General features: G+C 46.8%; 1 protein-coding gene across 2 annotated transcripts in view; it reads left to right on the forward strand.

Annotated features, from left to right (window-relative positions):
- The window catches only part of APBB1 (amyloid beta precursor protein binding family B member 1), a 254,045-nt gene that overhangs the window by 150,813 nt on the left and 90,415 nt on the right, over window positions 1-12,817 (forward strand). For both annotated transcript variants that reach the window (XM_069203665.1, XM_069203666.1), the window contains 2 exons: window positions 9,288-9,344; window positions 11,196-11,281. In XM_069203665.1, the coding sequence (XP_069059766.1) occupies window positions 9,288-9,344; window positions 11,196-11,281 (143 nt within the window). The remainder of the gene's footprint in view (window positions 1-9,287; window positions 9,345-11,195; window positions 11,282-12,817) is intronic.

The raw sequence follows: 12,817 nt of genomic DNA on the forward strand, positions 1-12,817 counted from the left end.
AGCACTGGGATACAATTTTAAGTTTAATAAATGTTACCTCCAACAGTTGAGGAAATATTTTAAGTACTTTTTTTTTTTTTTTTTTTGTGATCATTTACCATTAAACTGGATTTTGTTTAGGTGAAATTGTGCCTAACTGCTACAGGAAAGGTACTTAATAACGTTTTGACTGCCTAAAGCTTCTAAGGCCTTTCAGTGCCTTCCAGCTGTTACTTGGCAGCTGGCAACTCCCCTGTAATGAGATGTGAACTGCTTCCAGGAGCGAGCAATAGGCTGACCTGACGAGTAAAGATGACCCCTCTGAATCTGATAAAATATACTGAGGAGGTTGGGAGGGTCCTCTTTGACTTTAAAGTGTCAAGTCATGCTTGAATAGGACATTCTGAGTTCCAGGTCTATCGAGGTTTTTCATATGACACTTGGGGCACAACTCAAAGATGCCTCCCTGTTACAGGCAAATGTTAGTTAACACTTGGGCAGAAACCTTCTTTTGTCCTGCTGGCCAGTCAAGCCCCAATCACATTGACTGTTTCTTTGACTTAACCATGTCAGTCTGTTTGACTGATCTCCTGGGTTTGCGTATAACATTTGGGGTGCACTATAAAGGAGGGAAACTGAATGCCAAAACAGCTTCCAATCAGTCATTTTCTGTAAAGAACAGCTACTCACCCATGAGGGTCTCAAGGTGCTGGGGGGAGGAGGGTGCCTCATCCTAAGAGCCACATCTTGAGGTTCTTTATGAAGATGGTGAGCAATGAGCTTTTTCTGAGGTGTAGGGGGAGGTTGTTCCAGCTCTTTGCTGCGATGTAGGTGAAGGATCGTCCTCTGGTGGTGGTTTTATGAATGCAAAGGATGGTGGCCAGGGCCAGCTGGGCGGGGCGGAGGGATCTGGCGGCGGTGTGGAAGGAGACACAGTGGTTCAAGTAGGCTAGTCCTGCTGGCTTTTTACGTGTGGCTGAGTAGCTTGAATGTGATTTGTTTCTTGACATGGAGCCAGTGGAGGGTCCTCAGGTGTTGAGAGATATGTTCTTGATGTGGGAGGTCCAGTAAGAGACTGACGGCAGCGTTCTGGATGAGTTGTAGTTTTTTGATGTTTCTAGTCGAGGTACCGGCGTAGAGGACGTTGCCGTAGTCGAGCTTGCTTGTGAATAAGGTATGGGTGACTGTCCTGTGGCAGTTTGCTGGGATCCATCTAAGGATCTTCCGAAGTTTGTGGAGTATGTGCCAGCAGGAGGAGGCGATTGAGTTTACTTGGCTGGTCATGGATAGGGAGGAGTCGAGGATGATGCCTAAGTTGCAGGGGCGTGCTCAGTCGGTGCAGGGGGGCGCTGAGGGATGTGGGCCCCCAAGAGTCGTCCCAAGCTGAGATGGCGTTTCTGAAGATGATGAGCTCAGGCTTGTCGGAGTTGAGCTTAAGGCAGCTTTCTCTCATCCAGGTGGCGACAGCTTCCATTCTTGAGTGGAAGTTCCTTTTGGCCGTGTCCGGGTCTTCGGTGAGGAAAATGAGTTGTGTGTCATCGACATATGACACGATGTTCATACTGTGGCTTCTGACGATGACTGCAAGAGGGGCCATGTATACGTTGAACAGCGTGGGACTCGGTGAGAAACCCTGGGGGACTATGCAGTTGACTTTTGTGGGTCTGGAAGGGTAGGGCGGGAGTCTGATCCTTTGAGTCCTCCCGGAGAGGAAGGAGTGGATCCATTCCAGGGCTCTTCCACTGATTCCTATGTCGTGGAGTCTGGTGCGTAGAGTGCTGTGGGAGACCGTGTCGAAGGCTTCTGAGAGGTCGAGGAGTATGAGTGCTGCGGTATGGCCATGGTCTAGGAGTAATCGGATGTTGTGGGTGGCTGCCAGAAGGGCCGTCTCTGTGCTTTGGTTGCTGCGGACACCAGACTGGGAGCTGTCCAGGGAGTTGTTGGCCTCGATGAAATTCCATAGTTGTGCGTTGATTGCTTTCTCCACTACTTTGGCAGGGTAGGGTAGCAGCGAGATGGGCCGGAAATTCTTTAGTTCTGAAAGGTCAGCGGAAGGTTTCTTCAGGAGAAGGTTATTTCTGTGTGTTTGCAGTCCTCAGGGAAGGTGCCAGTGTTGATGGAGCAGTTCATTGTGTTTCGGAGCGCAGGGTGATTGATGTACTGGCCCTGATGTATATGTGGTGTGGGCAGCGATCCGTGGGGGCTCCGGAGTAGGTGCTGTTCATGATGCTGACTGTTTCAGGGGGGGGGGGTAGGTTGCAGGTTCCGGGTTCCGGTGCCAAGATTTTCCAGGAGGAAGCTGTCGTAGATGTCCTGGATCTTACGGTTCAAAAAGGTGGCAAGTTTGTCGCAGAGGTCCTGTGACAGGGATGGTGGTGGCTTCGGAGGGGGGATTTGTGAACTCGATGACTGAGAAGAGTTCCTTGGAGTTGTGTGTGGAGGAGTTGATGCGATCCCGGAGTGTGTCCTTCCTTGCATTCTTGATCTTTCGGTGGTGGGCGGCGGTTGCGGCTCTGAAGGAGGCGAGGTCTTCGCTGGTATGGCTATTCCTCCATTTTTTCTCTAAACCTCTGCGGGTACGCTTGTGTGTATCCAGTGTCTGGTCGCTGAAAGCTCACTTATACTATACCAGACTTCTGTCTCTGAGGTTTTGTGGGTACAGGGACTACATCAAACTGGATTTTGGTGTTTGCTGTGGGAGGACACTAGGTTTACTACAGTACACTCCCCACACACCAAGTTTAGTGTGGCTGAAAACTTTGGCCATAATGAAAGTGCCCGAATTCGGTAGGGTTACCCTGGGTATCTTTACCCCATTGGTTAGGGCAGCTCCACCAGTCATTCCCACCCACTAGCTTATCCAAGACATAAACGTGACTTTTTCAGGCACTCACTTCTGAACACTCGTGGACCTGAGTAAGATCAGAAGAGGGCCAACCTGCTTTCTGCAGCCTGAGAAAAGACCTTGAGGACTGGACCTTCTCTCTCTCGACAATGAAGAGGACTCTAAAGCATCATAAGACTGACTTGTTAAAGCTACAGGGACACAACAAGCTATGAGAGGACTTTTCCTGCAGGTGCCCAGCTGACCAATTGCAACAGGACCTGGACTGGACCCTACTGTCGAGTCTGCCTGCCTTTGTGTGAGTCTCTAGGTGCTTCCCCTGACGTCTTGGGGGCTTTATAATTGTATGCCTTTGGTGGATTGAGACTTAAAGTACTAAAGTGAGAAGATAAAATCTTTGACAAGGGTGAACCTTGTTTGTGTATCTAACCCCTACTCCATTGCGGTCAGTGTCACATTGGACCTAGGTCCTGTTCTACCATAACAATTGACTATCATTGGCACCTTGGGCTTCTTGGCACTATTTCTACTTAAAACAATATAAATTCATATCTCTGGCTCTCGTTACTGGAGTTTTGTCATTTTGGTGTCATTTTGTTTATTTAATTTTACTCCATTTTTCTAACTTGGTCTGGGATTATTGTTTTGCATTTTAACATTGTTACTACTTTAGTACTCATAAATACTTTATTCATTGCCTCCAAGGGAAGCCTGTGCGCTCTGTGGCATAGCTGAGAGGTTAATTTACTGACTTTGAGGGTTCACCCTAATAAAGATTGTGGTTATTAACTAAGCTGAGTACCTACTGCCTCAACTAATACCCCTATTTCTTACAGTATTTAACATGCTGAGATTTGGGCAAAATATTTGTCCTACATCCTGCTGTCATCTTCATATGATTTCTTTTTTTCATTAAAAAATACAGCTTCATACAAAACCCCCAAACCACTTCAGTTTGCCCTTAGTGGGGCATACCCATTCAGTAGGGGGGCAAAAGCTAGAACTTACTCCCAGGTGGGCAATCCATCACATCCGACAGATTGAGTTTACACATTGTTCATCATGGCTGTGCCCTACCTTTTCGTATTGTCCCACGAAACATTCCCCCCACATCAGAGAGAATTTCAGAAGAACACTTGTTTACTATTCTGCAGGAGGATTTGGAAAGAGACAAGGGTTGTTATACTCATTATTTCCGTGTGCCGAAAAATAACAGAGGTCTCTAGGCTATTTTGGATCTTTAACCTCTGAATGTCTTTCCACGGAAGGACAAAGTCAAAATGCTCATGGTAGCCCAGATCCTGTCTGCCTTGGACCCCGGCGACTGGATAGTGGCTTTGGACCTAAAGGACACCTATTAATAACCCTGTCCTGCAGTCTCTTTGGCTTTACCTGTGGACCAAGGTGGCCAGGAGTATTTTCTGTTTGGTGTGCTACCCTTCGGCTCACCAGCCCCTCCGACATTCTTGGAAGTGATGCCACTTGTCACAGCCTATCTACGGAGATCCGGTGTACCAGTCTTAACCTACCTCGACAACTAACTGTTAAAGAAGGGGGCTCACTTCAGACATTCGTGGACCACCTCCAAATGATGGCGATCCTCCTCATGTCGTTTAGGTTCATTGTCAATGAGCTGGTCATACCCGACTAACTCATAGAGTTGTACTCATTGGAGTGGTTTTCGACACAGTGCATTTCTGGGCCTTTCTTTGGTCATGAGTCAGTGCATTCAGTCTTTGATCCCCTTGTTTCAGACTCTCTCCTATATCACGGTGAGGACAGCTCAAGACTTCTTGGTGTCTCAGCCGTTTGCATACTCTGTCAGCTATTGCTGGTTCTGCAGTGGAATCTGAAGTTCCAATAGTCGCAGCATCAAGGAAATCTTATGATCTGCAGTGATGGCTGCTCAAATGAAATTTGTCCAGCGGCAGGCTCCTCTCACTTTCCCATCCAGGGTTGATATTGGTGATAGACCAGTCCCTACGAGGCTGTGGAGACAGTTTGGGAGAGGTGGAGATCAGAGGACTTGGGTCTCCAACAGCAGCTCAGCTCCTAGAAATCTGTTGGAGTTTAGGGCCATTTCTCTGGCTCGGAAAGCCTTCCTGATATCCATCAGGGGGAGACTGGTGCAGTGTCTCACGGACAACACCAGTGCCGGGTGGTATTTCAACGAAGGCCAGAGTGATTTCTGTGTCCGGAGGCTGTGCATCTCTTGATTTGGATGGAGCGTCAGAGAATTTCCTTGGTCATGAACCACCTAGCAGGTCCCTGAATGCTAGAGTTTGCAAGTTAAGTAGGCAGCATCTGGCAGTGACGTCTACATCCCTAACTGTGGCACAGTTTGTCTTCCGCCAAAGGGAAGAACCGTGGCTAGATCTTTTCGCCACTCAAAAAAAGAGCGGACAGCTAAGGTAATGTAAACTGCACTGCTGGACCTGGCCCTTTTTGCAGGGTTATCACCAAACCTTTTGCCTCCTTCCTCTCATTTCTTCTGACCTATTTTTGTTGGCTTTAGGACTCCAGGCACTTTACCACTGCTAACCAGTGCTAAGGTGCATATACTCTATCTCAAATGTATTGGTGATTGGTTTATCCATCTTTGGCATATTTGATTTACTAGTAAATTCCTAGTATAGTGCACCATGTGTGCCCATAGCCTGTAAATCAAATGCTGCTAGTGGGCCTGCAGCACTGATTGTCCCACCCACACGAGTAGCCCTGTAAACATGTGTTAGACCTGTCACTGCAGTGTCTGTGTGGGCAGCTTTAAACTGCCGTTTTGTCCTGGCAAGTGCAACCACTTGCCAGGCCCAAACATTCCCTTTTAGTACATGTAAGTCACCCCTAATGTAGGCACAAGGCAGCCTCATGGGCAGGGTGCTGTGTACTGGTGTGTTTTACATGTCCTGATAGCGAAATACTGCTAAATTAGTTTTTCACTATTGCTAGACCTGTCTCTCCCATAGGGTAACATGGGGGATTCCCTTGAAATAGCTTTTAAATGTAAATTCCCATTGGGAGCAAATAGAGACATGGAGGTTGGGGTCCTTGAACTCACAAAAATACATATTTTGGTGAAGTTGGGTTTTAAATTGTAAGTTTGTAAATGCCACTTTTAGATAGTGGGAATTTTCTTGCTTAAACATTCTGTGCCTCTGCCTGTCTGTGGAATACACGTCTGGGTCAGGATGATAGTTAGACTATTTGTGAATTTACTCTAGACAGTCACACAAAGGGAGCTGAGGTGTGCCCTGCATATTTGATGGGTGTTCCTGAGCTAGAGGGGTTGGAGGAGCTGACACCTGCGCCTGAATAGCACAGTTCCTGTCCTTACACAAAGCAGTCCCCATTCCCTTGGAGTGTGTCTGGGGCCAGGGCAGGAAAGGCAGGTTCTTGTGCACTACAAAGACTTTTCTTTGAAATTTGCCCACTTCAAAGGCATCAGAGCCATAGTCCCCGCTGAGTGCAGTGACTGCGACCGACGTCACAGGTCCGCTGCAGCACCTTTGGTCCCGTAGTGTGATCGGGACACTGCAAAGTCGACGCCTTGCATCTTGACCCACTGGATTTATCGACCCCGCCTTGTCGTAAGGAACAGACACCTCGCCACAGATGTCACATCACCCCCCTGCAACTGTAATAAACTAACGCCTCACCTCCCCTGCATAGCAGTAAGCAACGGAAAGCCTCACCTCCCTGGTAGCAGTAAGGAACCGACGCCGCTCTGGCTCGTTTTTGCAAGGTACTGTACCGGGGTCTGTGCGACTCTGTGACCGTCCCACACTCTTTCGAGTGGCGTCGGACTGTTGAGAACAACTTGTTCAAGATATCGTGTTAGCCCCAGTTGGAGCCATTGTGTCTTTGCTTGTGTATGTTGTTTTTTTTTTTCATTTTGGTCTTCTTTTACTCTGATTAATATTGACTATTTTTCTAACCTGGTGTGGAGTACGTTTGTAGTGTTTTTATTGTGTTACTGTGTGTGTACAAATACTTTCCACATTGCTTCTGAGATAAGCCTGGCTGCTTGAGGCAAGCTACCTAAGGGGGTGAGCAGGGGTTATCTTAGCTGTGTGACTCCCTGACTAGAGTGAAGGTCCCTACTTGGACCGAGTGCAAACCCCTGCAGCTACAGACCCCATTTCTAACATGCACCACCTAACTCGTTCACTTTGGTTCAGACATATATTGCCCACCTCCTTAGGTGAGCTGTCCAAACAGTTAATATAAAATCAAGGGAGCGGCAACAAATTCATCAACATGAAGTGAGTCAGTTCACTCAGTCCAAAAAATGCAATAGACAGAGCTTCATCAGGGCTCATAGATATGAAATGATATCCAGATCAAATGTTCTCCTAGTATATAAACTCTGCATTTATCCCATATCATTGGCACTCAGTTCATGTATAGTACAATTCCATGATATCTACTTCCACCGTGTTCGGCATCCTCAATTTCTCCAAATATGTTCTATGTGGCAAAAAGCTTTCTGTCTCCGAATGAAACACTTTGGCTGTTCTGCATTGTTTGAAACCAAGAAATTGTGAAGAATAATTAAGATAATTATTTTTTTACATTGAGTTCATGGTCTGTGGCATATTTTTTGGCTGAGTGAATTGACTTCATGTCAATGAATTTGTTGCCTCTCCCTTGATTTTTGTATTAATCTTTTCACCACCATCGAACATGCAGTGTTGAACGTTTTGTAAGTTGGTATTTCCACAAGAACCCTCTTTATGAGATGCATTCTGGCTGGAATAGAACAAGGTTGAGTCATGTATGTATGCCTTGCAACCTCTACCCCTCCTGCTGTGAGTTATGAAAAATATCAAGAACGACCGGTGTCTCTGGTTTGGGCCAGGAGAGTGTTGTATCCGGAGCTTCTTGGCATGAGCATCTGTCCTCCGTTCAGGCTACGACTTCGGGAAGATCTCCTGTCACAGCAAGGCATACTCCTCCACACAAATCTGTGCAGTCTACACATACATGCTTCGACTGAGTAGCAGCAACAGAAAGCATGTTGTGCCACCTAGAATAAGTTACATACCTTTGGGTATCTACTAAAAAGAGTGTTACCATTCTTATCACAGGGTCCTCACTGAACTCCCAGCCCCCCTTTCTGTGAAATGGCTCTTATTATTACCTAAAAGGTTAGGGATTAGTACAGTGGTACCACTTTTGTTCACATCTACCTCTGAAGTCACAAAAGAAAATTAGAAACTGACATGAGCACGCAGGGGTGGTGCTTATATGCAACTCCTCTCCGTCACTTCAGAGGCAGTATGGAACGAATGCAGAGCTGCACGGCACCATCGAGCAGCTTCTGTGCTCACTGCTGAAGAATTCCTTGAACCTAGTCTGGTTCCTGGCATGTATTCTGGCCTGGAATCTGCAGTAGGTAAGAGTATAGCATTACTGAAGGCAAGTCATTTTTCATCTTATGTATTGTCCAAATCCACCACTCACAGTGCAGTCCACCGACAACAACCTTTCTGTCTGCCATCCAAACTGTTTATATCCCATTATGTAGTCTAGTTCTGTTGCTCTGTACAGCATGTGTTAATGAAATGCATAATTGAATAATCAAGTACCCAAGTCAACCTCCTGAGGTCCTTTTGTTGGGGCATGTTATTTACAGGGACCTTTGTATAAGAATGGCTGGGACAGGCCTTGCTGTGTATACAGTTAGTGTTACTTTCATAGTCCGATTGATGGAGCAACTTTCGATAGCAAAATAAACCAGACCAGTCTACTGATTGTTGAATCAGAATGTTCCTCAAGATACGTCAGAAGAATGTTTGCACCAGTGGGCAGGTGTAGCATGGTTGATGGGATCTGCAGAGCGCCCTATTATATTTCCATTGAGTCCCCTTCAAACGTGCATCGATGACCAATAGACAGGTGAGTCATGTAGTAGATTGTGGGTCAGTCTTTGCTATGTGCCAATAACTGTGTACCAAGATGAGTTGTTTAGTAGAATGTGGGTGAGTGATTGCACTGCACTGACAACTGGAGACTCAGGTGAGGCATGCAGTTGAAGGTGGATCAGTCATTGCACTGCACCGATGACTGCAGACCGAAATGAGTCGAGCAGTAGAAGGTGAGGTCAGTCGTTGCACTTCATTTGGTTATCTGATAGTAACGTTGCACTCTGTTGGAGTTCTCCCATATCATACTGTCATTAAGCTTCTACGAAAAAGCATTTGCATCATGTTTTGGAATATTGTGTGGGAGGTAGGAAGGAAACGTCTAAAACAAAATACTAATTCCTATTTAATCGCGTTTTGTTTCCCTTCCTGCTTATTGCGTTTTCTTTCTCTTTCCCCTTCCTTGTGTGACCCATTTTTCTTACCCTCTTATCACCTCCTTATCGGTGTTTTAATTTTTCTTAATGTTTCTTGTCTCCTGCTCCCTTGCTTCTGCCCCCTTGCTCTACCCCTTGGCTCCTCCTTTCCTTGTACCTTAGCTGACCTGGACGGGATTCAGTCATGGGGAGAGGTTCGATGATGGCGAGCTTTGGAAAGTAAGCTTGGTTTTTCATTTTCTGTTGTATACCTTCACACTGTAATGGTTTGAGATCAATATGAGAGCTGACTCTCTGCTTTACCCAGTCTGACACCAGTAGGCCCCAAGATCCGTTTGTATTCTCAAACATGTTTACACTGCTCTGTGACTATCTATTGGCATGTTCAGTGCCCAGGTTTCCCATTATGGCCCTGAGTCTTCCCCACTTCCCGGAGGGGTTAAAGCCTGCCCACCTCACCGGGTCTTCTCCACTCCCAGGATGGGCAGAAGCACGCCCACCTCACCGGGTCTTCTCCACTCCCAGGATGGGCAGAAGCACGCCCACCTCACCGGGTCTTCTCCACTCCCAGGATGGGCAGAAGCACGCCCACCTCACTGGGTCTTCTCCACTCTCAGGATGGGCAGAAGCACGCCCACCTCACTGGGTCTTCTCCACTCCCAGGATGGGCAGAAGCGCGCCCACATCACCGGGTCTTCTCCACTCCCAGGATGGGCAGAAGCACGCCCACCTCACTGGGTCTTCCCCACTCCAAAATGGGCAGAAGCCTACTTACCTCACAGGGTCTTCTCCTCTCCTAGGATGGGTCGAAGCTTGTCCACCTGACTGAGTCTTTTCCTCTCACATGAGGGGCTGAAGCCCGCCCACCTCACTGGGTTTTCCCCATTCCCCGAATGGGTTAGTCTGCCCACCTCACTGAGTCTTCTCCACTCCCAGGAGGGGTTGAAGCTTGTCAACCTCACTGGGTGTTCTCCTTTCCTAGGAGAGGTCGATGCCCGCTCACCTCACCGGGTCTTCACGACTCCAAGGATGAGTCTTAGCCCACCCACCTCTCCAGGGGTGAAGCCCGCCCACCTCACCAGGTCTTCTCCAATCCCAGGATGGGTCTTAGCCCGCTCACCTTCCTGTGTGTTCTCCCCTCCCAGAATGGGTGTAAGCCCACCACGCCATGAGGCGTCCTCCATCATAGGATGGGTTGAAGCCCGCCCACCTAACTGGGTTTTCCCCACTCCCCGAAGGGGTTACAGTCTGCCCACCTCACCGGGTCTTCTCCACTACCAGGATGGGTCTTAGCCCACCCACCTCACAGGGTGTTCTCCACTCCCTGGAGAGGTCGAATCCCGCCCGTCCACCTCACCGGGTGTTCTCCACTCCCCGGAGGTGTCGAAGCCTGCCCTCCTCTCAGAGTCTTTGTTATTCATGTTTACCTGGAGCATACAGTTAATTTCCAGTGTTACTGTGCATCACAGTGACCAGTACCTTCCCAATGTTGTGTCCTTGAGAACAATAGTAGTAAATAGCCTCATGTTTGTTAATGTCCACAGCTCATTACGAGTTGGCTTATGTCTGTGCTCAGATTTTGACATTGTGTGCGCATGTGTGTTCGTTAGATGAACAGTCTGGATCTTCTCACACCTGGGGTGTGCACAGTCTGACATACAACAACATTCATCCCGTTTTCCTGTCTGGAGGTGTACGGGTGATCATCAGTCTGTCCAAGTAGATGGAATGTTCAATGTGCCATCAAGCTATGTGTTGACTCTTTAATTCATAAAAACACACACAACCTGCACCTGCCTACATACATGTGATCCTGCACAAACATACTCTTGTGATTATTATTGCCTAATACCTATTGTGTGCATGTTCCACTTTGTGAGCCTTCATAAATTGTCATAACCGCTTAGCACACAGTTTGCGAATGTGCCAACCTGGGTATAGGGGTGTTTGTACACATTTGGTACTGCATGAAATAAACTGTATCTACACTTGAGGGTCAAGGGCAGTCAGCTTGAGGTCTCCAGACCTGCAACATGTCTCCTGAGTTTCATGTATCTATGTCACCTGCAGGAACTACAGTCAGAAGAGGTGATCTCAGAGGCGAGCCAGAAGGACCTGGAAGAAGCTACATTACGCTATGCGGCACTGAGCATCAGGTGAGGATGGCGGACATCACCGCGTATACGCCAGTGAGGCCAGATTATTTATTTATACTCTTCATGTCTTTAAGGTTGTGTTTTTATAAACGAGCATCGATGCACCTGCGCAAAATAGCTGGTATGACCGGATGTCGATGTGTCAGAGGGATATCACAACTCAGTGACGCTTGGAAAGATGTGGAGCCCTTGCGTAGCCTGTCAAAAGAACCCTCTTGTTTAGTAGTTATCAGACCTGTAATGTCCATAGTACCACAGTCTACCCTATACGCACTGTTCTTTGATCTCATCTTAACATCTGTACGAGTATGGATGTTCAGTTAGTCTATGAGTGAATGAATGATTGTACAGAGGTGCTTTTATGGTGTGAGAGTGGAACCCAATTGATAAGACTCAGTAATTTATCAGCAAGTTAAATGTCTTGTAGTGATAGACTTGAATATGAAAGAGTATAAAAGATATTCTCATCGCAAGTGTAAAATTATGTATACAAGACGGTACAGCCAAAGCATTGATGGGGCAGAGAATGTACGCTCAGTCCTTTGCATGAGGACACTGGATTTGTTATGTCCTTCAGGTCAGCAGCAATGATTTTTAGGGCTCTCTTACCAGTCTAACATGAAGGTTGCAGCGGTCAGTGTTCAGTCTTTTCTTTCAGTTGAAGTCTTTTCTAGGCCACAAACCATCAACCTATGCGAGTGGTTGAATCCTAAAGAGACAAAATCTGTTCTGAACTCGTGGCAAACATGCTCCCACCCCTGAGGCTCCATGAAAGAAACACTGGTTAGGCTCTTTCATGACCCTAACAGGTAGTGTCCACTGATTAAAATGCCAGCCAGGCTGGCTTCAAGGCTCTGTTCAGTTTTTCACTGTATAAAGCTTTTCAGTTGCAAAAAAAAGGTTCAGATTAATATTGTTGGCTACATTAGCAGTTTGGAGTTTTAATAGTAGTTGTTTGAATGAAATATGCTTTTGGATAAATATTTATGGAAACATTTCTGCTATTATTATTGCTTGAGTTTTAAATCCCTCACGTAGGTTGAGCTATTGAATGTTCTCAAGCTGAGTGAGGATTCCCACTCTACAGAGCAAATATAACAAGGAAGTCATGTTTTCTATTAACTACACCAGTTTTACTTTCCTATTATTAACACATTTTAAATGTTGCTGTGGAGCACACCATTGCCAGGTGAGGGGAGACCACAGTTGGGACATTTTACCCCACCATTGAAATGTTTACTTGAGGATTCTTGTTTGAATATGACATTTCTAGTTGGCATAGGACCCCCTTGAAATGTTTGCTGGAGCGTCCTTGTTTGAATATAGAATTTCCATTTATTATAGGATCCTATTTCTGACTAATCTGTTGCTTGGCTTGAATGTAGACAGTGGTCAGTGTTAAAAACTGATCTGGCCGTGGATGGTTGTTGCACATGGACCAACCCCAGGTTCACTGAACCTTGTCTGCTTCTATCTCCGCTATGTAGTAGATACACCATGGAGCCCGGTTCTACCACTGACGGATACCCTCCTCTT

The sequence above is a fragment of the Pleurodeles waltl genome, chromosome 8, assembly GCF_031143425.1.
Source record: "Pleurodeles waltl isolate 20211129_DDA chromosome 8, aPleWal1.hap1.20221129, whole genome shotgun sequence".
Taxonomy (NCBI): domain Eukaryota; kingdom Metazoa; phylum Chordata; class Amphibia; order Caudata; family Salamandridae; genus Pleurodeles; species Pleurodeles waltl.